At 46.0% G+C, this 26,117-nt stretch overlaps 1 protein-coding gene across 2 annotated transcripts in view; it reads left to right on the top strand.

Annotated features, from left to right (window-relative positions):
* The window catches only part of LOC137571166 (uncharacterized), a 197,873-nt gene that overhangs the window by 136,243 nt on the left and 35,513 nt on the right, over positions 1 to 26,117 (top strand). For both annotated transcript variants that reach the window (XM_068279962.1, XM_068279963.1), the window contains exons 7-8: positions 18,350 to 18,635; positions 19,020 to 19,177. In XM_068279962.1, the coding sequence (XP_068136063.1) occupies positions 18,350 to 18,635; positions 19,020 to 19,177 (444 nt within the window). The remainder of the gene's footprint in view (positions 1 to 18,349; positions 18,636 to 19,019; positions 19,178 to 26,117) is intronic.

Genomic DNA, 26,117 nt, shown 5'->3' with positions numbered 1-26,117 from the left:
AGGGCATGGTCAGGGGCCTGCTATGCAGAGTAGTGGGTGTGGCCATGCGCCGGTCCCAAAGATCGCTAAGGAAGGTTCTGCTGTGCGCAAAGAGCCTGTGAAGAGCGGGGTGACTGGTGGTGACAGTGGAGTGACTGTTGTGGAGAAAGGAGGTGCTGTTGCTGGAGGGAAAACACTGGTGAAGGAATCGGAGGGGCGTGATGGGACCAGTAGTTCCTCCAGCAAGGTTGTGACTGGGGGGTTGCAGAGTTCTGGAGAGAAAATGGTGGAGAGTGACAGCTCTGAGGAGGAGAGTGAGGAGGAAAGTATGGATGAGGTAGATTGGGGGTCGCAAGTGGAGAGATTGGAGGCGCTGCTGGAAAAAGAGAAGGAGAAGGAGGAGGAGGAGATGGACACCAGTGATGCTGGAGGTGGATGGACGCAGGTGGGTAAGAGTCAGCTTACGCCTGCACAGAGGAAGCAGACAGTGGAGAGATAACACAGTGAGTCTGTAAGAGTGACGAAAAAGTTAAAGCTGGACGAGGGGAGTGCTCCAGAGGTGCTGCTGTCCCCGGGTCCCTATGAGGTTTTGAGAGGGTTGCCGCATTCAGGAGAAGTTGGGGGGCCTCTAGTCAGGATGATACACCACCTTTGAGTCCGTTGGGTCCTCTAAGGAAAGCTGTATCCAGAGAGTATGAGAGGAATGCTAAATGTGAAAACTGGAACAGTGTGGGGCATTTGATGTGTTACTGTCCAGCAGGGCTTAAAAAAGGGATGAAAGCGGAGGGACGTCCAAATATAAATAGGTGGGGTTCAAACCCAACGGCAAGGGACTTGTATTATTTTGTGAATCTTGTGGATGAGTGGTATGACTCACTATCAGCTGAGGAATATGCACAAAGGAAGGCTGATGTTTTGCAGATTGTGTTCAAGGTGGACTTCAAAGAAACTGCGAAGTTTAAAACTATGCCAGGTTGGTTATATCAGAGATTGAGAGAGTATTTCATGAAGGATTCTCAGTGGTATGCTAATGCTGAGACAATGCGTATGATCTGTTTTCATATGTTTAATTCATTTTGTTTCTAAAACTCTGTGTTTTTATTAAAAAGTAAAATACCTATGATGCTAACATTCTGGTAAAACATCAGGATTATTCATGATGTAAAATTACTGGTTAAAGTTCAGCTCGCCTTCCCTTTGGGGTTGGATGGGTTTGGGCTATGCTGAGGAAAAAAAAAAAAAAAAAATTTGGATGAGGATCCAAAAGTAACATTCTGTATGCACGTTGGATTATTATGGCTCTGTACAAATTAACAAGCTGACACATCATTGCATCCAGTGGTTCTGGAAGTGTGTTTAGCTTCTAAGGGTAACAATGGTGAATTTGCATATATTCAGCAGTGATGCACTGGGAGACATCTCAAGCTCACTCCAACCTGAATTATCGCACATTCTTTCTGTGTTAAGAAAGCAAACTTTTGTTTTTCTTACACTGTTAATGGTAGGGTTCTCAAACTTTGCACAGTTGGTCGGTTTTCAAGGGGAATATTTCTGCCATTCTTGCACTGTTAATGGCACAAGCCTCAAACCTGCCATTCTTGCACTGTTAATGGCACAAGCCTCAAACCTGGTATAGTTGATCATTGGGTGACTAGGGTTCAATTTCAGAAAGGGGGTGGCGCCACAAATAGACAATCAGATTTGTTTCATTCCAATGCAAATTATTGTTGCCAAACACCACAAAGCTCACAAACTTGGTAATTGAGTAATTGATTAATTGTGTGTTAGGGTTAGGAAAGTGGGCACAGCCAACACCAGCCAAATACCTAAGCGGGCAACGCAGGGTCATAAGTGGGCGGAGACAAATACAAATTTTACTGGGAAAATGTAAACAGCAGCCATTCTTACACTGTTAATGGTAGGGTTCTCAAACTTTGCACAGTTGGTTACTGGGTGACTGGGATTAATATTCATAAAAGTGGGTGGAGCCTACAAAAAACAATCAAAAATTACCTATTGATTTATCAGGGGAATATTTCATTGCTGCCATTCTTGCACTGTTAATGGCACAAGACTCAAACCTGGTACGGTTGATCATTGCGTGACTGGGGTTTAAATTTATATAAGAGGGTGGAGCCCCAAACAGCTAATCTGAATTTGTTTCATTTTAATGCAGGTTATTGATGCCAAAGACCGCAAAGCTCACAAACTTAGTCATTGAGTAATTGAGTAATTGTGTGTTAGGGTTAGGAAAAGGGGGCGCAGCCAACACCAGCCAAATACATAATCGGGCAATGCCAAGTCATCAGTGGGCGGAGACAAACACAAATTTCACTGGGAAAATGTAAACTGCAGTCATTCTTACACTATTAATTGTAGGGTTCTAAAACTTTGCACAGTTGGTCACTGGGTGACTGGGATTAATATTCAGAAAAGTGGGTGGAGCCTACAAAAAACAATCACAATTCACCTATTGATTTTCAAGGCAAATATTTAATTGCTGCCATTTTTGCACTGTTAATGGCACAAGCCTCAAACCTGGTACAGTTGATCATTGGGTGACTGGGGTTAAATATTTAGAAAAGGGGTGGGGCCACAAACAGCAAATCAGATGTGTTTCATTTCAATGAAAATTATTCATGCCAAAGACCACAAATCTCACAAACTTGGTAATTGACTATTGACAATTGTGTGTCAGGGTTAGAAAAAGTGGCCACAGCCAACAGCAGCCAAATACATACCCGGGAAACATTAGGACATCAGTGGGTGGAGAAAAATACAAATTTCACTGCTAGAATGTAAACTGAAATTTGGCACACACATAGTACATTACCTGGAATAAAGTATAGGATACTTTTTATTCCCATAACCAAAAAGGGGGCGGAGACAAATAAAAATTTCACTGGAAAGTGTAAACTGCAGCCATTCTTAGGCCTCTTGCACACTGCAAGTGATTCCGATTCCGATTCCGCTTTTTAATCAGTTTTTACATCCGATTCAGATTCCGATTTGCAGTTTGCTCCCTGCACACTGCAAATCGGAATCTGATTTGGATGTAAAAACTGATTAAAAAGCGGAATCTGAATCGGAATCACTTGCAGTGTGCAAGAGGCCTTACACTGTTACACTGCAGGTGTGTTTAGCTGCTAAGAGCACAATGGTTAATTTGCATATATTCAGCAGTGATGCACTGGGAGACATCTCAAGCTCACTCCAACCTGAATTATCGCAAATTTTTTCTGTTTTAAGAAAGCAAACTTTTGTTTTTCTTAACATCTTAGTAAGGGGGGTTTTAGGATCATTGTAGTCCCTTACACAGTCCATTGAGTTCTGGGTCACCATGAGCTTGCTGGTTAGTCTGTACCTCTCGGTGTTACAAGCCCTACTGCATAGAGCCAAATTAACCCATGCCATGCACTGATGAGGATCAAACAATCCAAAACAGTCTGTATGCATGTTGGATTATTATGGCTCTGTACAAATCAACAAAATGACACATCATTGCATTCCAGCAGTGCTGGAGATGTGTTTAGCTTTTAAGAATAACAATGGTTAATTTGCATATCTTCAACAGTGATGCACTGGGTGACATTTTAAGCTCACTCCAACCTGAATTATCGCAAATTCTTTATGTTTTAAGAAAGCAAAGCTTTGTTTTTCTTACACTGTCAATGGCAGGGTTCTTAAACTTTGCACAGTTGGTCACTGGGTGACTGGGATTAATATTCAGAAAAGTGGGTGGAGCCTACAAAAGCTAATCAAAATTCACCTATTGATTTTCAAAGGAGTGGAGCCACAGGCGATTAGATTTATTTCATTTCAATGCCAATTATTGATGCCAAAGACCGCAAAGCTCACAAACTAGGTCATCCTTGAGTAATTGTGTGTTAGGATTAGAAAAAGTGGGCAGAGGTAACACTAGCCAATTACATACCCGGGCAACGCCGGGCGACCAGCTAGTATATATATATAGGGAGTGCAGAATTATTAGGCAAATAAGTATTTTGACCACATCATCCTCTTTATGCATGTTGTCTTACTCCAAGCTGTATAGGCTCGAAAGCCTACTACCAATTAAGCATATTAGGTGATGTGCATCTCTGTAATAGAAGGGGTGTGGTCTAATGACATCAACACCCTATATCAGGTGTGCATAATTATTAGGCAACTTCCTTTCCTTTGGCAAAATGGGTCAAAAGAAGGACTTGCCAGGCTCAGAAAAGTAAAAAATAGTGAGATATCTTGCAAAGGGATGCAGCACTCTTAAAATTGCAAAGCTTCTGAAGCGTGATCATCGAACAATCAAGAGTTTCATTCAAAATAGTCAACAGGGTCGCAAGAAGCGTGTGGAAAAACCAAGGCGCAAATTAACTGCCCATGAACTGAGAAAAGTCAAGCGTGCAGCTGTCAAGATGCCACTTGCCACCAGTTTGGCCATATTTCAGAGCTGCAACATCACTAGGGGGGCCAAAAGCACAAGGTGTGCAATACTCAGAGACATGGCCAAGGTAAGAAAGGCTGAAAGGCGACCACCACTGAACAAGACACACAAGCTGAAACGTCAAGACTGGGCCAAGAGATATCTCAAGACTGATTTTTCTAAGGTTTCATGGACTGATAAAATGAGAGTGAGTCTTGATGGGCCAGATGGGTGGGCCCGTGGCTGGATTGGTAAAGGGCAGAGAGCTCCAGTCTGACTCAGACGCCAGCAAGGTGGAGGTGGAGTACTGGTTTGGGCTGGTATCATCAAAGATGAGCTTGTGGGGCCTTTTCGGGTTGAGGATGGAGTCAAGCTCAACTCCCAGTCCTACTACCAGTTTCTGGAAGACACCTTCTTCAAGCAGTGGTACAGGAAGAAGTCTGCATCCTTCAAGAAAAACATGATTTTCATGCAGGACAATGCTCCATCACACATATCCAAGTACTCCACAGCGTGGCTGGCAAGAAAGGGTATAAAAGAAGAAAAACTAATGAAATGGCCTCCTTGTTCACCTGATCTGAACCCCATTGAGAACCTGTGGTCCATCATAAAATGTGAGGTTTACAAGGAGGGAAAACAGTACACCTCTCTGAACAGTGTCTGGGAGGCTGTGGTTGCTGCTGCACGCAATGTTGATGGTGAACAGATCAAAACACTGACAGAATCCATGGATGGCAGGCTTTTGAGTGTCCTTGCAAAGAAAGGTGGCTATATTGGTCACTGATTTGTTTTTGTTTTGTTTTTGAATGTCAGAAATGAATATTTGTGAATGTTGAGATGTGATATTGGTTTCACTGGTAAAAATAAATAATTGAAATGGGTATACATTTGTTTTTTGTTAAGTTGCCTAATAATTATGCACAGTAATAGTCACCTGCCTACACAGATATCCCCCTAAAATAGCTAAAACTAAAAACAAACTAAAAACTACTTTCAAAAATATTCAGCTTTGATATTAATGAGTTTTTTGGGTTCATCGAGAACATGGTTGTTGTTCAATAATAAAATTATTCCTCAAAAATACCACTTGCCTAATAATTCTGCACTCCCTGTATATATATATATATATATATATATATATATATATATATATATATATATATATATACTTTATATATATTTTTTTTTTTTGGATAGCAGGAAAACTTTTAAAGTCTATTTCTTGTGTCATTTTTTTATTATTATTATTATTATTATTATTATTATTATTATTGAATGTCTTTTTTTGTGATGTCACGTCTTTCATATATTGTATTAGGTGCCCAACAATAATGTCATTTGAATTCCTTTATTTGGAAAACCGAATAATGCCGTCCAAAGCAGTTCAGTACTATTACTTGCAGAGAGAGTCACAGAGCTGTGTTCCACGTTGCGCATCATGTGACTCCAATGCTTCCTCCTTCCATCTTGAGTCACATGAAGTCACATGGGGAGCGCAGCTCTGTGTATCTCCCTCCACAAGTAATGGTGCTGTCGTGCTTTGCACGGCATTATCCGGGTTTCCAAATAATTCTTTTTTTTTTAATTTGAAATGTAACATTACAGCCATTGCTGGTTTCTGTATTTCTCAGAAAACTTCAGACTCATTTTCATTGACAGAAGAAAAAAAAAGAGTAAAAGTCCTACCTTGGTGCCAGGTTTAACATACAATAGTACAGAATGTTTATTTTACTCCATGTAGCAAATAAGACATTTATTTTGGCTTAGACTGCACACCAACACCACTTTGCCTCAAACACTACCGCTATCCCTGAAAGCCCGCGTACGTACAAAAAGGGCGCCCGGACAAAAAGGGCGCGGGGTGTAAACGCTAATTAACAATTAATCATTAATAGCATTTATAAAAATAGTGTGCTATATTTCGTTTACAAATAATGTTTAACAAATTTATAAATCATTAAATAATGTTTATGAAATCGTCAATTGTGAAAACTTTAATCTTCCCTGTTTCAAAAGTGAAACTTATAATTACGTTTATTAAAATAACGATAATATATGATTAATTTTATAATTGTATATTATTATTATTATTATTATTATTATTATTATTTATTTATATAGCGCCAACATCTTCCGTAGCGCTGTACATAGTACAAACAAATAATGGGGAACAAATATACATAAGAAATACAAGACACTGTACAGTCATGACATTGAATAGAGTAAATACAGATACATACATAGTTGATATGTAGTTGGTACATATACATATGTTAAAATTACAGCAGTATGAGAAACACTAGGAGGAGGTCCCTGCCCTTGCGAGCTTACAATCTAGAGGGTAGTGGGTAGGAAACAAAGGGGAAGGAAACACAAGGATTAGTGGGTGAGCCAGTGTGCCTTCAGTGCTGCCTATAGCAAATTATAGGCTTGTCTGAACAGGTGTGTTTTCAGAGTACGTTTGAAGGTTTCCAGACTCGTGGCATGACGAACCGGTTGAGGGAGAGAGTTCCAAAGGAGAGGGACCGCCCGTGAGAAGTCTTGGATGCGAGAGTGAGAGGAGGTGACTAGGCTGGAGGACAAAAGGGTCTCCTGTGAGGAACGGAGGGTCCGAGCGGGGAGGTATCTGGAGATTAAAGAGGAAATGTATGGAGGCGATAGCTTGTGTAGAGCTTTGTATGCCAGTGTGAGAAGTTTAAACTGGATCCTTTGGGCAACTGGTAACCAATGGAGGGATTGGCAGAGAGGGGCTGCCTCAGAGGATCTAGAAGAGAGGTGGATGAGACGGGCTGCAGAGTTTAGTAGGGATTGGAGAGGTGCCAATCTGCTTTTTGGTAGACCACAGAGTAGGGTGTTGCAGTAGTCAAGACGGGAGATGATTAGGGCATGCACAAGCATTTTAGTTGCTTCTTGTGTAAGGAAGGGACGGATTCTGGAAATGTTTTTGAGATGGAAGTAGCAGGAGGTAGTTAAAGTGTTAATATGTGATTTAAAGGAGAGCTCAGAGTCCAGAGTTACCCCTAGGCAACGAGCTTTGGGGGTTGATGCTATTGGGGTGTTCTCTACATTGATTGTGACAGTGGGAGGTGTAACAGAGAGCGAAGGTGGAAATATTACATATATATTACATATATTATTGTGAATAACCTTCATTTATGGTTTGTTCTTATAATAAAATCTGAAAATATTCTTTATAACGATGATATAAATATAACTACGTTCGTAATAAGTGTTGTAAAACATTAGTAAATATTACTAAAATTGTAGTAAAACTATACCTAAGCCTACTCTCACACAGAACCCTCCCTGTACCTATCCCTAACCCCTAGACCCCCCCTGGTGGTGCCTAAACCTAAACCCCCCCCTGGTGGTGCCTAAACCTAAGACCCCCCTGGTGGTGCCTAAACCTAAGACCCCCTCTGGTGGTGCCTAAACCTAAGACCCCCCCTGGTGGTGCCTAAATCTAAGACCCCCCTGGTGGTGCCTAAACCTAAGACCCCCTGGTGGTACCTAAACCTAAGACCCCCCTGGTGGTGCCTAAACCTAAGACCCCCTGGTGGTGCCTAAACCTAAGACCTCCCTGGTGGTGCCTAAACCTAAGACCCCCCTGGTGGTGCCTAAACCTAAGACCCCCCTGGTGGTGCCACTGCCTAAACCTAAGACCCCCCTGGTGGTGCCTAAACCTAAGACCCCCCTGGTGGTGCCTAAACCTAAGACTCCCCTGGTGGTGCCTAAACCTAAAACTCCCCTGGTGGTGCCTAAACCTAAGACTCCCCTGGTGATGCCTAACCCTAACCACCCCCCTTAGTCATCGCTTTATTATGTGGATAATAATGTTTTACAAATTGTGACTCCAAAAAATATATTGCAATTTACATTACGTACTGATCGCTTTATTTTGTGAATAATGTTTTAAAAACAGTAAGGGATAAAACTTTATATAATGTTTTAATTAGTTAAATAGGATAAATATGTTTAGTATTTTTATAAACGTTATTCGGCACGGGTGCATTTTATAAACGTAAATCACCACAAGCTCAGTTATAAATCATTAAACATCTCCGGGCGCCGTTTGTAAACTTTATTTAGCTCCGGCGCCCTTTTTTCCTGCTCTGCGCCCATTAAACGTTATTTATTATGGGAGTGAATGGCGGCGCCCTTTTTGTCCACTAGCTGCCTGCGCCCTTTTTTCCCAGCTCCTGAAAGCCCCACGTTATCTGGACAGCTTATTCAGAGAGAGAAAGGCAACTAGTGAGTTCTGTCACATGCAAAAGCTAGAAAGTAGGCACAGGGTTTACAGATGTAGGGAGATGATTCCCCTCCCCTCATGATTCACTGGACACCAATCCCTGACACTCATCAGTGAGACACTTTTAAAACATTAAGGCTGGTTTCACAGTGGGACGTTAAAGTCCCACGTTACAGCAGCCAGTAACGCATTCTAACTCACAGCACTGTAAACTCAATTGTGCTGTTCACAGTGCACATGTTGTGTTACACAAGTGCTGCATGCTGTACGTTATACTGGGCTAAGCCACGTTAGACTGTTTGCACATGCTCAGTAATGTTGGAGGAGGAGGTCTCCCCTCCTCCTCCGCAGCCAGCCACATAGCTAATTAATATTCACTGCACTGCAGAGACTCGTGGTGGGACTGTAGTGTTGTCCGGATCATGAACGAATCGTTCATTTGATCCGGATCTTTTTTGTGAGTAGAATCATCCCGATCATCACAATGAAAGATTTGGTTCACAGTGGATGTCTGTCTGGAAGAAACAGGAACATACAGAATGTACAGTGCAGGGACTTTTTTTTTTTATTAATCAACAAACTTAAAGCATACAAGGAATAATAAATAAGATAAAAGTATGCCTGTAAATCAAAATACCATCATACAGCATACAATGAAATAAATATAAAAAGTATGCAATACAAGTAAGGAAACAAATATAATCAGGGAATAATCTTTCCCACACCATAATACAACTGAAACAACGCCATGATTACAGAAAAACTCTGTCAATGTACCCAAGAAAATACAAATCAAACAAAACTGTGCTATGCACATAACTTGTGAACAAGAAACTGTTCCATACTCCAGAAGTATAGCTGCTGAGGAGACATCACTCATCTACATTCAGACAAACAGGACAACCAGACAGAAAGAAAAAAATAAAACACATAACACCAACCACCACCCAAAAGGACACAAGTCAACACCTACATCACATCATTCAAAACAAACAGGACAAAAAAAAAGAAAAGAGAAAGACATATAACATACACCACCACCCAAAAAGTGAAGGACAACACCCACATTACACCATACATTCCACATACATACCGCGGGACTTTTACGCCCGACCAATAAGCAAGTACATAAGATTAGAAGACACTACACAAGACAAGACTGAAAAGAAATTGAAGCCCAAACACAGGACAAAACCACACCAACAACTAAAAAGAAGAGCACAAAGGGACACTCCCCTTGTGTCTGCGGCCAGACTTCAAAAAAATGTCAAAGAAAAAAAAATCTGAGGTGTACAAGAGAAGCGACAGACAAGCTAACACCCAGGAGAGACCTCCGCCAGTTTAAGGAGGCTTGATGTTCTGCCACGCCAGAACCCAAGCTCCTCTCCCCAGTTTCTTTCTCTCCAAGAACCGAATATTCCTCACCTCACCGAGAATAGTGCTCACCACCACCTGGACAGGCAAGTCTCGCTGTCTAATAGCTAAGTCACACCGTGCCAACCATAAGTGTCTCCTAACCACTAAGCTGACTACGTATAAAGTGCTCAAATCATAACCCTGGCGCTGATTGAACGCTCCATAGGCCCACTCAGCATAACTGAGATGCGCCAGAAACGGGATATTCAGAGCCCTCCCCACCTGTTTGTACACCTCCACGTTGAAAGGGCATGACATCAGGAAATGGTCCATGGTCTCCTCAACAGCACACCCCTGTCGAGGACAACCACGCTCTGCCACCTGCCGACACTTCATGTTCCCTCCAACGTAAAGTTTGCCCTGGAAGGTAAGCCAGGCGATGTCCCACAATTTATTCGGAACCCGCGGCGAATTCAACAAACGCAAGCCCTCCTCCATAATTGTGCCTGGGCAATCCCTCAAAGCCAGTGAGTCAGGAAAGTAAGAGTCCACCAACCTAGCCGACAAGACTTTCCTGTCGACCGATCTGATGTCCTCCACCATCAATCCCCACTGCTGCAGTTTCTTCAAACAAGGCAAGACATAGGTCGGAAGGTAGCCATGACGTGCTCTCAGATTTTTCACTGGGCCACCGCTCTTCCATTCTCTAAGGAAAGGCTCACACCAAGTCTGGAAGATACCTACCCAGCTAGGCGGGTTCTCCAACAACAAACTACCAATGTTGTGTTTAATAAAAATCAAGGAGAAAAAAACGATCGGGTTGACCATACCTAAGCCACCCTCCCGCCTAGCTTTGTAAGTAATATTCCTGCGCACATGGTTTAGCCTGTTTCCCCATAACAATAGGAAAAACAGGCCATTGACCCTGGTGTACAGGGATGCTGGCAAAATTGTGACATAACTGACATATAACAATATTGGTATCAGGTAAGTCTTGATCAGGTCAATCCTTTCCCTAAAGGTCAAACTCCAACCTTTCCAGCGAGTTACTTTCCTGTCGACATCAGACAGCTTGCTTTCCCAATTTCGCAGGCCATAATCGCCTGGGCCGAATTTGATGCCAAGAATCTTAATTTCTTCCTGAGGCAAGGGAAAAGACCCAGGAAGTCTAAAGGACTCTCCAACTTTACCCATCCAGAAAGTTTCACACTTATCCGGATTGATCTTCGAACCAGATGCCAATGAGTACCTGGTGATCTCCTCAGCAACCACCAACGCCTCCTCTGCATCCGAGACCACCACAGTAACGTCGTCGGCATAAGCCACCACCTTCAGAGATGAGCTACCAGAGATGCCCACTGGAACCCCACCAAGCGTGCTGCCCTCTAGCCTCCTCACGAAGGGGTCGATGGCAAACACGTATAGTAGAGAACTCAGCGGACAACCCTGGCGAACCCCCGAGCTCACCTCAAAAGGCTGGCCGATCCATCCATTGATCAGCATAAAACTTTCAGCCTCCTTGTATAAAGTTCGCAGCCAATCTACAAACCCCCCCTGCAAACCATACACAGTAAGCAACCGCCATAGGTACTCATGATTGACCCGATCAAAGGCTTTGGACTGATCCAACGTCAGCAGGTATTTTCCCCAACCATCAGCCCTGCACCGTTCCAGGACTTCCCGGACAGCTAACAGTGCTGAGAGTGTGCTTCTTCCTACAACAGAGCAGTGCTGATGGCGAGAAAGCACATCTGTCACCTGGGACAACCGCCAGAACAAAATTTTCGCCAGGATCTTCCTGTCGACATTGAGAAGGCTGATGGGACGCCAATTCTCAATCATCTCAGGATCACGACCTTTTGACAACAGGATTACTGCAGATTGCCTCATGGAGGGTGGTAACTGGCCCCCAGCAAGGCAATCGTTGAACGCACCAGCCAATTGAGGGGCCAGGATTGACACAAAGGCCTTGTAAAACTCAGCCGTCAGTCCATCCGGACCCGGGGTCTTTTTAGGTGCAAGGCCACCAATGGCTCTCGCTACTTCATCTGCAGTAATCTCCATAGTCAAGTCTATGGCAGAAATATCAACATCTTCCAGACCCGGCGTGGAAGCCAAGAAGTCTTCCATCCTCGCCTGGTCAAGTGGCTTCTCCCCAAGCAGATCAGCGTAAAACCCTCTAGCGATGGCTAGAATCTCTGCCCTGGACTTTGCCAGAGATCCCGAGCCATCCCTGAGACCGATGACCGTCTTAAGCGCTGCACTTTGTTTAAAACTCTGGTAAGGGTCAGGCGAGCGGTATTTACCATGATCCCTCTCCAGAGCTAAAGAAGCCAGCCGGTCGTACTGCTGCTGCCTAAGTTGAAGTTTGACCTCAGAGATCTCCCCCGGATCTCCGCCCTCAGAGACGAGAACAATCAACCTCTCCCTTAGACGCTGGTAAGCTAGATTTCTACCAATACTCCTTCGGGACGCTAGACCCTTGAAAAATCTCACAGCACGTTTTTTTACTTCCTCCCACCACTCAGACCTATTGTCAAAGCAGTCCAGGATGGAAACCTGTGCTTGAAAAAACTCCTCAAAGGATTGTCTCACCTCATCTTCCAGTAGCAGGGACGAATTCATCCTCCAAATACCCCGACCTCTGGGAGGAGCATTCGAAGCATTCAAGCCCACCGACAGAATAAGGTGATCCGAGAACTCCACCGCCAACAACTTAGGAGTTGAAGTGATGAGGCCCTCTGAAACAAAAAATCTATCTATCCTAGACCTAGCACTACCTCTATAAAAGGTGAACCCCGTGAGATCTGGGGAGTGACGAATGTGCACATCCACCAGATCCGCCTCATCAACTAATCTTGCTAAATACTTACCATCTACGCCTATCTGGACCTGGGCCCTTGCCCTGTCCTTGGCCCTAGTGACGGTGTTGAAATCACCACCCAGGATCACAGGATAGGCTGAAAAAAGGTATGGCCTGATCTGCATAAGAAGGCGCTTTCTCTCCCCCTTAGACTTGGGGTCGGCATAGATGTTGATTAGCCTGAGATCCTGCCCCCTCATGCAGACGTCCAAGACCAGACACCTACCCATCTCTACCTCAATTACTCGCCGGCACGTTACCATGTCGGCCCTAAAAAGGACCGCCACACCACTACCAGGCTCTCCCGCAAGAGACCAAAAACTCGGACCAGACACCCAGTCCCTCTCGGCTAGCCAAAGGTCAGCCAAAGAGGTGAGCCTGGTCTCCTGCAGGAAAAACACATCAGCCTCATGGGCAGCCAAAATCGAAAAAGCCAATTTTCGAGCCCTGGTCATTTTGATGCTGGCAACGTTGATCGTCGCCAGCATGAGTGGTGGGGGAACAGCCATCAGAATAATTTAGGTTTCCCTTTATACTCTTTTTGACAGTAGACAAAAACTAAAACAAAAATACAACGTCAACAAAAAGAAAAAGACATAAACACATAGGACCATGTCCCCTCAGACAACTTCAGGGGTCTCGACCACCATCTCCTCCTCTTCCGATGAAAGGGGGGAGGCAGCCAAAACACCAAACCTGTTTGAGAGTTTCAGGTCTCTACTCTCTTGTCTCCTCTGCTCAACTGTCTGCCTTAGCGTCTGTCTCTTCTCTTCAGAGAAGGACCGAGGTGCAGACTTTGACCCAGTATTCCTTTTTTTCTTGATTTTGAACCTCTGCTCGAGATATTCTTTCTCCTCTGCCGACAGGTGCTCCCTCCTGCAAGGGGCGGAGGAAGCACCCGTCGGCTCAGGAGGCGAAAACACAAAGGCTCCTGAAATCGAAATCACGTTGACAGGCAGGGAGGCAGCCCCACCTTCAACGGGAGAAGAAAGGGTAGGAACAGGGGAAGGTAAAGGAAAGGCAAGGGAAGGAGGAGAGGGAGGAGGAAGGTCAGGGGGAGGAGGAGTGGAGGGGGGAGGGAGATCGGGAGGGGAAGGGAGAGGGTCAGCAGGTGAAGGGAGGGAAGAGGAAGAAACCCCCTTGGGAGGATTTCTCCTCCGAGGCTGCGGAATAGGAGGATTTGTTGGGGGATCACCTGGAGCAGGGGTAGGGCCCTTAGTCCCACCACCTCTCCTATCCCCACCAGATCTAGTAGACCTGGTTCGCTGCTCCTTGGGAGGAGAGTCCCCGCCACGAGCAGCATCCCGGACATAAGTCGATGACCTGGGTCCAGATTGCCCTACAAGGGCCATGCTGGCTGGAGGAGGAACCGAGGAAGGGGCAACAGAAGAATGGTCAACAGCACAATCCAATAACTCAAGTAGTGACATATTAGGATCTGGCACTGGGGCGTCCTGTCCCTCCTCCATACGGGCCAACATGGCCTTCTTGAGATCCGAGGGCATCGTGTTCCAGGAGACCGGGCACGCTGTGTACGGATGTCCGTACTCAAAACAGAAATTGCATTTTATGCGTTTGCACGCGGATGCAGAGTGCCCGAACTCCTGGCACCGACTGCACCTCGGATCTGGGCACCCGCTCGCCAGATGGCCCCGCTTACCACATTTGTTACAGGTCCTGGGCTGACCGGGATAGAAGGTGACCACTTTGTCCCGCCCTATAAGGGCAGAACGGGGAATATGGGTGACGACCCCCTCCTTGATGCGGAGTTTGATCGCCACCTCATATTCCCCCCACCAGATTCCCAGGTCATCCAGGACCCTGTGGGGCGGGGACATGAGGTCTGCGTAGTGCTGAACCCAAGTCATCAAGTCACGCACCGGGATACTCTCGTTTTGGACTACTATGTGTGCCTTCCTCTCTAAGGACTGTCTTGAAAGGGGCACCACAGAGAACCCGTGCCATTGCCCGTTCAGGGACTCCCCCAATCTCTTTTCTAAGAAGGCCTCCATTCCCTGCTGCGAAAGGAAGGACACATCATAGTAGGGCGGTGGATCCCCTGGAGCCAGGATCGCGAATAAATCGGCGGGCCTAAACCCCAGGTCGAACAAATAACCGACAAACTCCCTTTTTGTGGGAATTGCAGAAGGGTGTTCCCACTTAAGGCGAACAACGTTCCGTCGGCCTGGGGTGTAGGCCTCCGACTCCGTCTCCAGGGGAGCCAGGACCCTCCTCCCTAAAGCAGTACTTCTAACCGCCCTGGAATATGAGACTGGTTTTACAGAAGATGTGCCCCTGGCTGAGGCTGCCATGGAGTTAAGGGCCCCCGGTCTCGCAGCCGGGCCCAACTCTGGGAAACCCCCCCTTGTTACATACTCCAATTCTGGAGGCTCTGCCTCTCCACCCTCAATTGTCTCCACACCCACCTCAACCACCCCACCAGACACCTCCTCAGCCACATTAGAGGTAGAAACAGGGGGAGAAGGGGGCTTGTACCTGGGGGCATCAGGGCTTAACCCAAAAATGGTCGCCATAAAGGTCTGTCTACCTTGAAAATCAAAACATTTAAATTTCTCATCTTCCACCACCATTCTCCTCCCACCTGCCCTAAACTCCAACTGGCGACCACAATCGGGGTCACCCATGCCCACCAGATGCAAGCCTGAGTAATCCCCCCCTGGTTCCACCTCCTGAACTACCGTCTCATTAACATGAGCATCAGTAACAACCAACCGCTTCTTCTCCAAGCGTACAATTAAATCCGCGGTCTGAAACTCTGTGATTAGATCATCCTTAACCACAGGAGGCGGTTCTAAATGCTTTCCCTTTCGTTTTCTCTTTTTCTCCCTTTTCTTTCTCCTTTTCTCCCTCTCCCCCTCACTCAGGTCATTATCAGACTCTGAACATGAAATTAAATTTCTCTCAAACAATACATCCAGCATTGAATTATTTGGTGACCTGATTAAGCCCCCCTTCTGGACTAAGAGTATTTCACCACCCTCCTCCGCTTGTAAAAAGGACCCTTTCTGGACACCATCACTATCCTGATCAGTCTCTTCGACCACAACCTGCTCAAAATTATCACCTGTGTCACCAAGCTGTAACCTCACACCTTTGCCAATTTTATTTCTCCCTTTTTTAGTTCTTTTCTTTTCAAAAGGTATAGTGACATCTTTCTCACCCTCCAGGACGATTCCGGATTCCATCGCCAGGGAGTCTTGGCCTCCTCCATTGTCGCCATCAGGAAAGAGCTCCTGGGCCAATTGTTCCATCCCATCAACAGGGGGAGTCCAGCACCCAAGGGAGTCTATCCTTTCGTTGTCCGCGGAGTTCCCCTTAAGAAAATCCTCCTCGGACATTTCCAGACTTGCTTGCTCGGTCACCTGTACCTTCTTTGTAAGTTTCCCCTCTTTTGGGGTCTCAGAAGATCCTTTGGTATCCTCCTCGCTTGTCTCCTTGTTTTCAGGGACAATCGGTAACTCCTCCTGTGCATTTGCATGCACCTCCTTTTCTTTTTCCTTGAAAACCGCCTCTGGTTGCGGAACTCCGCTTGGAGGCTGTTTCTCTGCGTCCCCTGCATCCATCTCCACATCTAGCAATAAAAGGCTTCCCTTGCCTTGACTTTCCGCATTGGCAGGCTGAATTCCGCCTACAGCTGTATTGGTGGTAGTGGAGTTTCCGCCGCCATGCGGACTTTCAGCCGCAACACCTCCAGAAGAAAGTCTGCTTACCGCTACATTAGCGCCAATGGGGTTTCCGCCTCCATGCGGACTTACAGCCGCATCAGCCTTAGGAAAAAGTCCGCGTTCGGCCTCATCGACGTCTATGGAAATTCCGACTTCAGGCGGAAAAGCAGCCGCGGATGTCACTTCCGCCCGACGGACCGGAAGCTGGTTTGGCGTTGTCGGGCTGCCGCTCTGCAAGCCGGCACCATCTTGAAAAGCCTGCATACGATGCGGGGAGCGTTCCCTGCAACTCTGGGCACACGTCCCCACTCCCAGCTTTACCCAAGAACCCACATCAGCCACTACAAGTGACCCTGATCTGGGAACCAAGGCTCCACCAGGAGAGGGATCCATGCGGGCATCCGGGGAGGCCGCTGCAGCTCCAGCCACACCACCACCTCCAGGTATTTCAGAGGGGGGCATGCCAGCCACAGCAACAGCAGCACTTGCACCGCCACCCACCGCCTCACTGCGGGCCCCAGTAGCACCCACGCCATCAAGACCCTCAGCAGCAGGGGTAGCAGCACCAGCACCACCAGCACTCACCCAAACACCCGCCCCAGAGCCAGGTACTTGCTTCCCCTCACTCACCAGCGTGTCCTCTTCACTCTGTGTCACATCACCCTCACTTTCCTTCTCCATGGGGTACTCAACCGGCTCACCTTGCCCAGGTGGGATCTGTGACTGGGACAGTTCTTCCTTCATCCATGGAGGCCTCTCTGGGGGGCTGCACTCGTCTTCCACAACGACACAATCTTCCTCTGTGTCGCTATCATCCATGTCAGTCTCAGGTTTGAGCATCTTTTCAAAGCGTTTCTTGTGGCCTAGTTGCTCGGCGAAAGGCCCACCGATTTTTATCAAGTCAGCTAACTTTGCTTTTTGAACTTTGATTTTTCTTTTCAGGTCCAGCAGCTCTTTATCCTGCCACAGGTACTCTGGCTTCCACTTCATCCCATACCTGAACTTGGATCTTGAAAAGCTGTACTTTAGCTGTGCTAGTGTCTCCTCACAGGTTTTTGCAGCTTTCACCCAGGCTATCGCGTTCCCAGCGATGTCCCCTCCAGAGGAGTCCCCTTCATCCCCCAGGTAAGTAGAGGTAGCAGGGGGGGTATGAGCTGGCCGCTCCATGGCTGGAGCGGCCAGTTAGCACAAGACAAGCCCCTGCCCGGCAAGGCCCGGAGCAGGGACTTCAGGTCAAACAGTGCCCAGAAAGAAAGCTCCAAAGTCGGCTTGAAAAGCAGCTTGAAGAGACCCCTCCTGGAAGTCAGGAGCAACACACTCACACTACTGCAGGGAAAGTCCTGTCCTGCTAGTCATTTCACCCAGTCTGCTTCCCTAGTAAAATGATTCAAATGATTCGGTTCAAAGATCTGGATCTTTTCAATGATCCGATTCAAATGATTCGAATCCTTAAAAAGATCTGGACTTCCTATCACTAACCTGGAGCAGCTGCTTTGAGAGCTGCTTAACGCAGCTCAATCTGACGTCCAACTTTAACACCACCATACGTTGCATAAGAGGCACATTATGCGACCATAACGTCCCCTAAAACGCAACATCTTGGTGTGTAAGTAGCCTAAAGGATGAGAGAAGCAGGGAGAGATATACAACAGTACTTAGAAACGCCTAGACTGTTTAAAAAAGGTTTATTGATAGTTGTCCTTTAAGGTGTTGTAGCCATTTACCATATAAAAAGTTAACATCAATGGTTCCCTAAAATGTATTAAGTGTTATCTGGTTGTATTTTATTAACACAGATGCAAATGTTGCCCTCAATGGTGTAGCATCACAGTCCTCTACCTACAGACCTGAGAGCACTGCCAATAAAGCCATTGATGGAAACTTGGACCCTATTTTCTATTCCGCCTCCTGTACCCACACCAATGATGATGTCTCCCCCTGGTGGAGGGTGGACTTATTGCAGCCCCATAAAATCTCCAAAGTCATCATAACCAATAGAGGCGACTGCTGCTGGGATCGGCTGACTGGCGCCAGTATCCTTATTGGGAATTCTTTGGAGAACAATGGAAATAATAACCCAAGGTAACTATTACTATTCATGTAGCTTTTACTATTATGGTTATGGAGTCATTAGTTAGTATATTGGCCTGGCTCCCCGGTGCTGTTTCAGTGGTAAGAAGACCACTTGCTGCCTGTCAGTACTTCTTATACAGTCCAATTAAAGAATTATACACTGGTGGAGGGAAATAGAGATAGAAAAATCTGGAAAACTGTCCCTAAACATTGGGATATACTTTAGTAATTCAGTCCCCAACTCCACTGGCTGCGTGCTGGTGGCAGCTGTGTGACACCAAACTACTACGATCTAAAAGTCAGTATGACCACTCCTAAAGAGGCCACTTGGGCCACGCTATCTACACTTACTACACATAGAGTTATTGACTTGCCTTTATTCTTTTTCCACAGCTGTGCAGAGATCTCTTCCATACAGAACAGTGGCGCACTGACCTTCCAGTGTAACGATATGGTTGGCCAATATGTGAATATCGTCATTAGAGGGAAGCAGCAATACCTTACACTGTGTGAAGTTCAGGTGTTTGGCGTGCCCTTCCCTGCCACCATTGGTAAGTGGAGTACTTCTATAGGAAATGATGGAGCCATGGTTGCTGAATGTGACTACATAAAAACACAATATCTAAAATACATAATGAAACTCATTCGATGCCTTATACAGTACACAATAAAATACCTTCTTCCTCCATACTGAAATTACAGCTAAAGACTATACAAAATGGGTAATTTTTTTTTTTTTTTTTTTTTTTTGCATAAAGAGGAGATGATTGATTTTTCCTGCAGGAAATTCACAGAGAAGCATGAGACTGATTCAATCAAGTGATCAGTGTGGGAGTCTCATGTTGGCTGGACATATTCAAGCCCCACTTCTACTTCCTGTTTTAACCTACATTAAAAGTAAAGTGGAACCTGGCCAGCCACTTAAAGGGAACCCGAAGTGAGAGTGACATGGAGGTGGCCATAGTTATTTCCTTTTAAACAATACAAATTGCCTGCCTGTCCCCCTGATCCTGTGTCTCTAATACAGTAATTTTAGCCATAGACCCTGAACAATATTCAGATCTGGTGCTCTGACTCAAGTCTGACTGAATTAGCTGCATGCTTGTTGCAGGGTTGTGACATAGGCACTACTGATGCCAGAAGATCAACAGGACTGCCTGGCAACTGGTATTGTTCAAAAGAAAATAAATATGCCAGCCGCCATATCCAATCTTCTTTTAAAGTTTTGAACCTAAATACACATTTGGGGCTTGATTCACTAAACCGTGCTAACTCATAGCATGGCCACACTAGCGTCTTCCCGCACAATAGCGAAATTTCTCGTTGAATCGCAAATTTTGGTGCGCAATTGCAAATTTTTGCCATGATTGTAAATGACAATTCCCGATTGCAAGCAAAAATTTGTGATTCCACGCATAAACGCGTGCAAAAACGCTAGCCCGCCCGTGCTATAACTTAGCATGTTTCACTGAATCAAGCCCTTAGTGTGTTGTGTTAGTTTCTCTTTATTTGAAGCCACCCATTAAAGAGACTTAAAAGCTAAAATATAACTTATCATGAAATAACCTCACTCAGTAAAATATATAGATTTGTTATAAAAATAATATCTAAGTCTTACCACATGTTACTGCAATCAATCAATTCATTCATAAGCCACTCCCCCCTGTCAATTTTGCCCCTGGCGATTTTTCTTCTTTTGCCTGGCCAGCTCGCACAGCATTGTGGGATTGCTAACATTACTGGCAATCCCACTTACAGAGCCCGACCCACGAATGGCTCAATTTGCAAAATCTCGAGAGATGATGCATGGTAAACTCCTGCATCATCTCACGAGTGAGAGACTATGAACACAGGCTGAAGCAGCTGCACAGCGGGGAGTGACAGGCTTAATTACACAGGGAAAAGGCAGAGAGAGGCTGGTGGCTGCACAGCGGGGAGAGAGATGATTTAGAGAGGTCTGCAGGAGGTTATCTACGATGTCATCAGTCCTTCTTATCTGCACGGGATTTCCTAGCAGGGCCGGGCCGAGGCATAGGCTGGAGAGGCTCCAGCCTCAGGGCGCAGTGTAGGAGGGGGCGCAAAATTCATTCAGCTGTCATTCCTAATTGTGTATGAAGCAGAAAGAAATAAGAAAAGGGGATACACAGCAGTGACTGCAAGCCAGATAACTAGATATTAAGGTGTTGGGGAGGTTGTGGGCCCTGTGGCCCTCTTAGTCTAATAGCAATCAGTGTGTGACGGCTGGGAGGGATGGAGGGGGGCGCACGTTGGTGTCTCAGCCTTGGGTGCTGGAGGACCTTGTCCCTGCTCTGTTTCCCAGACATAGTTACACAAAGGGGAGGGCAGAAGACTGGAGGGGAGGACAAATGCTGGAGGGGAGGCACAAAGCTGAGGGTGTACTGACCCTGGCTTCAGCATGAGAAGCAAGATGTCGGTGCTACAGCAGATCTAAATGTGAGTCTATTCTATGCACTGCAATATACCAGATGTAAACTTTTTATGTTTATCTAACTGTACACAGTGCATAGATTGCATATATGTATTGCTGTTCAAACTTTTTTTGGCTGTAGGTAGTCTTTAATACAGTGATGAGAAAATTGCTTAAACTGTGTCCACGCAAACAAAAATGTGTGGATAATGGGAGATCAGTATATTTTGTATTATCCTTTTTTTCTGCTGTTAATAGTGAACCTGTGGTGGTTCATGCGAAGCGATCACATAGCGTTCGTCCTCGTCCTCCCACATAAATTCCTTAGCGGCATTTTACATGCATGATCAGGACATGATCAGGTATCCTAGTTCTGCTTGTACTCCAGGAGCTGAGTCTTAGGGATGTTGTTAGCTTTCTTGATTTGGGTCTCCGCCATTAGAGGATTGTATCCCTGTTTATTAAAATACTTTTTCAGGTAACCCACTTGTTTATCTCTGTCATCTCTGTCAGAACTGATCTGATTGCATCATATTGCCTTGCTGTAAATTATGGAATTCTTTATATGTTTGGGGTGAAAACTTTCATACCGGAGGTATGTGGGACAATCTGTCGGGTTGAGGTACATAGATATTTGTAGGCCTTTCCCTCTGATGTTTATGGTGGTGTCAACAAAGTTAATCTCCCTGTGAGAGTAGCTCAGTTTCTATTTGATTGTGGAATGGAAGGCATTGAAGTTCCTGTGAAATTGGATAAGATCCTCCTCACTTGCAAACCAGATGATCAAGATATGGTCTATAAAACAGAAGTAGGCCATAGGTTTTATATGACAAGTATCAAGGTATTCTTCTTGAATCTTTGCCATGATGAGATTTGCATACTGCAATGCAAATCGTGAGCCTTTTGACACTTCCATTTGCCGTAAATAGAGGTCATCTCCAACAGTGAAATAATTCTGGGTGAGAATGAATCTCATCAGTCCAGTAATTGGCTTTATAAGTGGGTCCAAACCTTGAAGATATGTGCAACAGGTATAACATTATTATGGGGGATGTTGGTGTACAGAGACTCTACATTCATAGTGACAAGAATGGTGCCTCCAGGCACTGGGCCGACGGCCGCCAGTTGGTTCAGGAGCCAGGAGGTATGTAGTATCCAGTATGCAGCTGGATCTTTTACAGACCAGAGGATTCCAAATGTTTTCCAACCACCCTGAGATATTCTCCATGAGAGTTCCACTCCCTGAGGTTATGGGCCTGCCTGGGTTTCCCTTTTTGTGAATTTTGGGAAGCATGTAAAATCAGGCTGTTCTAGGCTTTTTAGGGATAAGGGTCTATACATAATGTCTGGTGTTTGCAGGCAATTTCTTTACCATCCTATTTAAAGCGAAAGTCCAGGAGCACCACAAAAAATAAATACAAAAAGGTGTGCCAGGTCCTCACCCCTGTACCAAGGGGTCAATGAAACCCAAAAATTCAAAGGACCAGCACCACACGTAGTTAGTGATGGGCGAACACCTGGATGTTCGGGTTCGGGAAAGTTCGCCGAACATGGCCGAGATGTTCGGCATGTTCGGGCCGAACCCCGAACTTTCCGAACATCCAGCTTTTGGGGGCCATATGGGGTCACAGGCATAAGGGGGGAGCATGCCCCGATCGCGGGGGGGGTCGGAAATTCCCCCCACCCCCTCCGCTAGCGCTCCCCCCTCTGCCCGCTTCCCCATACAAAAGTTTAAGCAAAGTACCTGTATAGTGGATGGCCTGGCAGTGGGCGGCACTGTGGAGTGAGGAGGAGGAGTCCAGGGAGTGACGAGTTGAGGGAGGCCGGGCAGCGGGCGGTTCAGCGGAAGTACCCTTGTGGTACTTCCGCCCTTTCTCTGACCTCACGCCCGCTGCCCGGCCTCCCTCAACGCGTCACTCTCCGGACTCCTCCTCCTCACTCCACAGTGCCGCCCACTGCCTGGCCATCCACTACAGGTACTTTGCTTAAACTTTTGTATGGGGAAGCGGGCAGAGGGGGGAGCGCTAGCGGAGGGGGTGGGGGGAATTTCCGACCCCCCCCCCCCCGCGATCGGGGCATGCTCCCCCCTTATGCCTGCGACCCCATAGGGGGGCAGTATTCGGCCGAACAGGGCCCTGTTCGGCCGAACAGGGGCCCTGTTCGGCCCTGTTCGGCGGCCATTAGAAGTTCGGGGCGAACCCGAACTTAAAAGGCCGAACACCATCAGGTGTTCGGCCGAACGCGAACATCACCCGAACAGGGTGATGTTCTGCAGAACCCCGAACAGTGGCGAACACTGTTCGCCCAACACTACACGTAGTATAAATAGCTCAGTGAATCTTTATTCCGGCATCTGCCAATAAAAGAGCAACTTTACCATCCTATTGAGTGCCATCCTGTAGCTTTTGTGGGGTCCCTCTGTAATTTGGCAAAGTGAGTGGTGTTAGACAACTGTCTTTGTGCCTCCTGGATATAGTCATTGGTGTTCATGATGACTATGGCACCCCCTTTATCCACTGGTTTGATGATAATGTCTCTATTCTCCTTCAGGGATCTGATAGCCTGTCGCTTTTGCAATGTTATGTTTTGAGACAGTGTTTTTTTCTTTTATGTCAGAGATTTGGCATGTAATTAGAGATGGCCCGAACTTCAGATTTTGGATTTGCAAACTGTGAACGTGAACTTCCGCAAAAGTTTGAGTTTGCGCGAACCACCATAGAAATCATGGAAAAGTTGTTTCAAGGGGCGTAGCGCCTGGAGGGGGGTATGGCAGAGTGGGATACATGGCCAAAGTCCCTCCGAAAATTACATATTTGACGCAGAGTAGGGTTACAATCCCTAAAGGGCAAAAAATCACATTGTATTCCAAAATTGGAGGCATAAAGTGCTTTAAAACATCTTGGGCTTGATTCACAAAAGGGTGCTAAGTGTTAGCATGCCTGTGAAAAGCCCCTTAGCACATGCAAAGGCACTTTGCACGCGCTAATATGCGTGCAAAAGTTAGCGCGCACAAAGTTTAAACTCTGCGCATCAAACGTAGCACCGGTGCGCATACTTTGTGCATGGATAGTGCGATGTTTCGCATGCACAGCGCAGTGCTAAACTTTGCATGCGCTCAGTAAAAGCTTTGGACGTGCAAACTACTTAGCACCCTAGTTTACACGTCCAAAGCTTTTAGGCGTGCTAATTAAGTTAGCACCCTTTTGTGAATCGAGGCCCTTATGTGTATATACATCGATCAGGTAGTGTAAGTAGTGTACTGCTTCACACTAACAGACCAAACTTACTGTTTAATGCACCCCCGCAAACAGCTGTTTGTGTAATGATGGCCGTGCTGGTGCGCACATTGGCAAGAGTGCAGGCGATGGCGGTTTTCCAGCCCATATAGTTGGGCTGAGGTAGCTCAATGACACAACAACAGTGACTGTCCAGCTGATTTAATTTGGTCTGTCCACAATGAAGCAACAACCTTAGTATCTTGGGTGTGCCCTAGGGATGCTCATTCGGATTCCGCGGAAATGCAACTTCTGAAATTCCGTTCGGAAATTGCATTTCTGCATCGGAATGCGGAAATCGGTAATGCAAGTGCGGTAGGCGGATTTCTGCCGGAAATCACGGAAATTTCCGCCGGAAATAACAGAAATTCCACCCGACTTTAACATCGATTTTCTCAAAAACTATAAGGTATTTTTGAAAACTTTTTTTGCATCTTGTTCACAAGATTCAGTTTAATAAACCCTGAAAATGTGGTGTTTCTAGGACTTAAGGAGGCCTTGCTATTAACCGCTAATGTCGGCAGATTTTTTACTGTAAAGTAAAATGCAGAAAATCTGCATCTACCTATTTTCTGCATTTTACATTACAGTAAAAATCTGCCGACTTTAGCGGTTAATAGCAAAGCCTCCCTAAGTCCTAGAAACACCATATTTTCAGGGTTTATTAAACAGGATCTTCTGATTGAACAAGATGCAAAAAAGTTTTCAAAAAGACCTTATAGTTTTTGAGAAAATCGATGTTAAATTTGGGCAGAATTTCCGCGATTTCCAGCGGAAATTCCGCATTGGAATGCGGAAATTGGTGGCGGAAAGCGGAATCGGTAATTGGCAATGGCGGAATGCGGATTTACCGCAGAATCGGAAATTGGCATTTCCGACCATCTAGTGTGCCCCCCAGCACACTCATATAGGTAATTGCTTCATTGTGATAAATAAAATGGCTCACACAGCAGACCAATGGGGAGCCCGGCTGCAGATTCAAAGATGCTTTGCCCGGGCTCCTTCTATGCGCACAGTAATTACAGTGTTAGATACACTGTAATTACGTGACGGATTTTGCGGCGAGAGGCGGCGGGTGATCGGCGGCGGTACGTATGACAGAGGAGCCCGGCAGAGCTGCGCGCTGGCTTCTAAACTGTGCGGCGACCCGACGGGGAGCTCTGGGGGTCTCCTTATTAAAGGAGACCCCCAGATGCTGTGGCGACGACGTGCGTTAGCTAGTTTAGACCTGCTTTTTGCAGGTCTAAGCTAACGCTCATGTCTGATGGGAAGCATCGCTTCCCGGAGACATGATAAGGGTAATTGGATTCCGTGTTAAGAACTCGCTGGGCGATTATATCGCCCAAGCGAGTTCTTTTCCGCCTGGGGGGGTCTAAAGTTTAATTAGATTAGGCGATGCCCCCATCGCCTAAGTTAAGAACTCGCCAGTGCTTAGCGCTGGCGAGTTCAGCAATAGAATATGGCCCTTTATGAGCAATACATGAATGTTAAAAAATAAACAATAAGTGTCAGTGCCAAGGTAGAAGGCGACCGCAGCCGAGAAGGACAATGTCCAAAAGTCCACACAAGCAATAAATATACAAAGTCAGCGCAGGTCTATAATAATACAGCTTTCACCATTTTCTGATATACAGGATCCTTGAACGAAAAGGTAAAGAAGCAAGGCTTACCAGATTCCAACAACCCACATTATAAGGTTGTAAACTAATTTGATAGATGGTGCGCAGAACTCTCAGATGGTGTTGTTTCGCCATCGATGTCACACGCCATAGATTCCTCCGGAATGCA

The sequence above is a fragment of the Hyperolius riggenbachi genome, chromosome 4 (genome assembly GCF_040937935.1).
Source record: "Hyperolius riggenbachi isolate aHypRig1 chromosome 4, aHypRig1.pri, whole genome shotgun sequence".
Lineage (NCBI taxonomy): Eukaryota > Metazoa > Chordata > Amphibia > Anura > Hyperoliidae > Hyperolius > Hyperolius riggenbachi.
The sequence above is the reverse complement of the archived record's forward strand: the minus strand, read 5'-3'. Positions and strand labels throughout refer to the sequence as shown.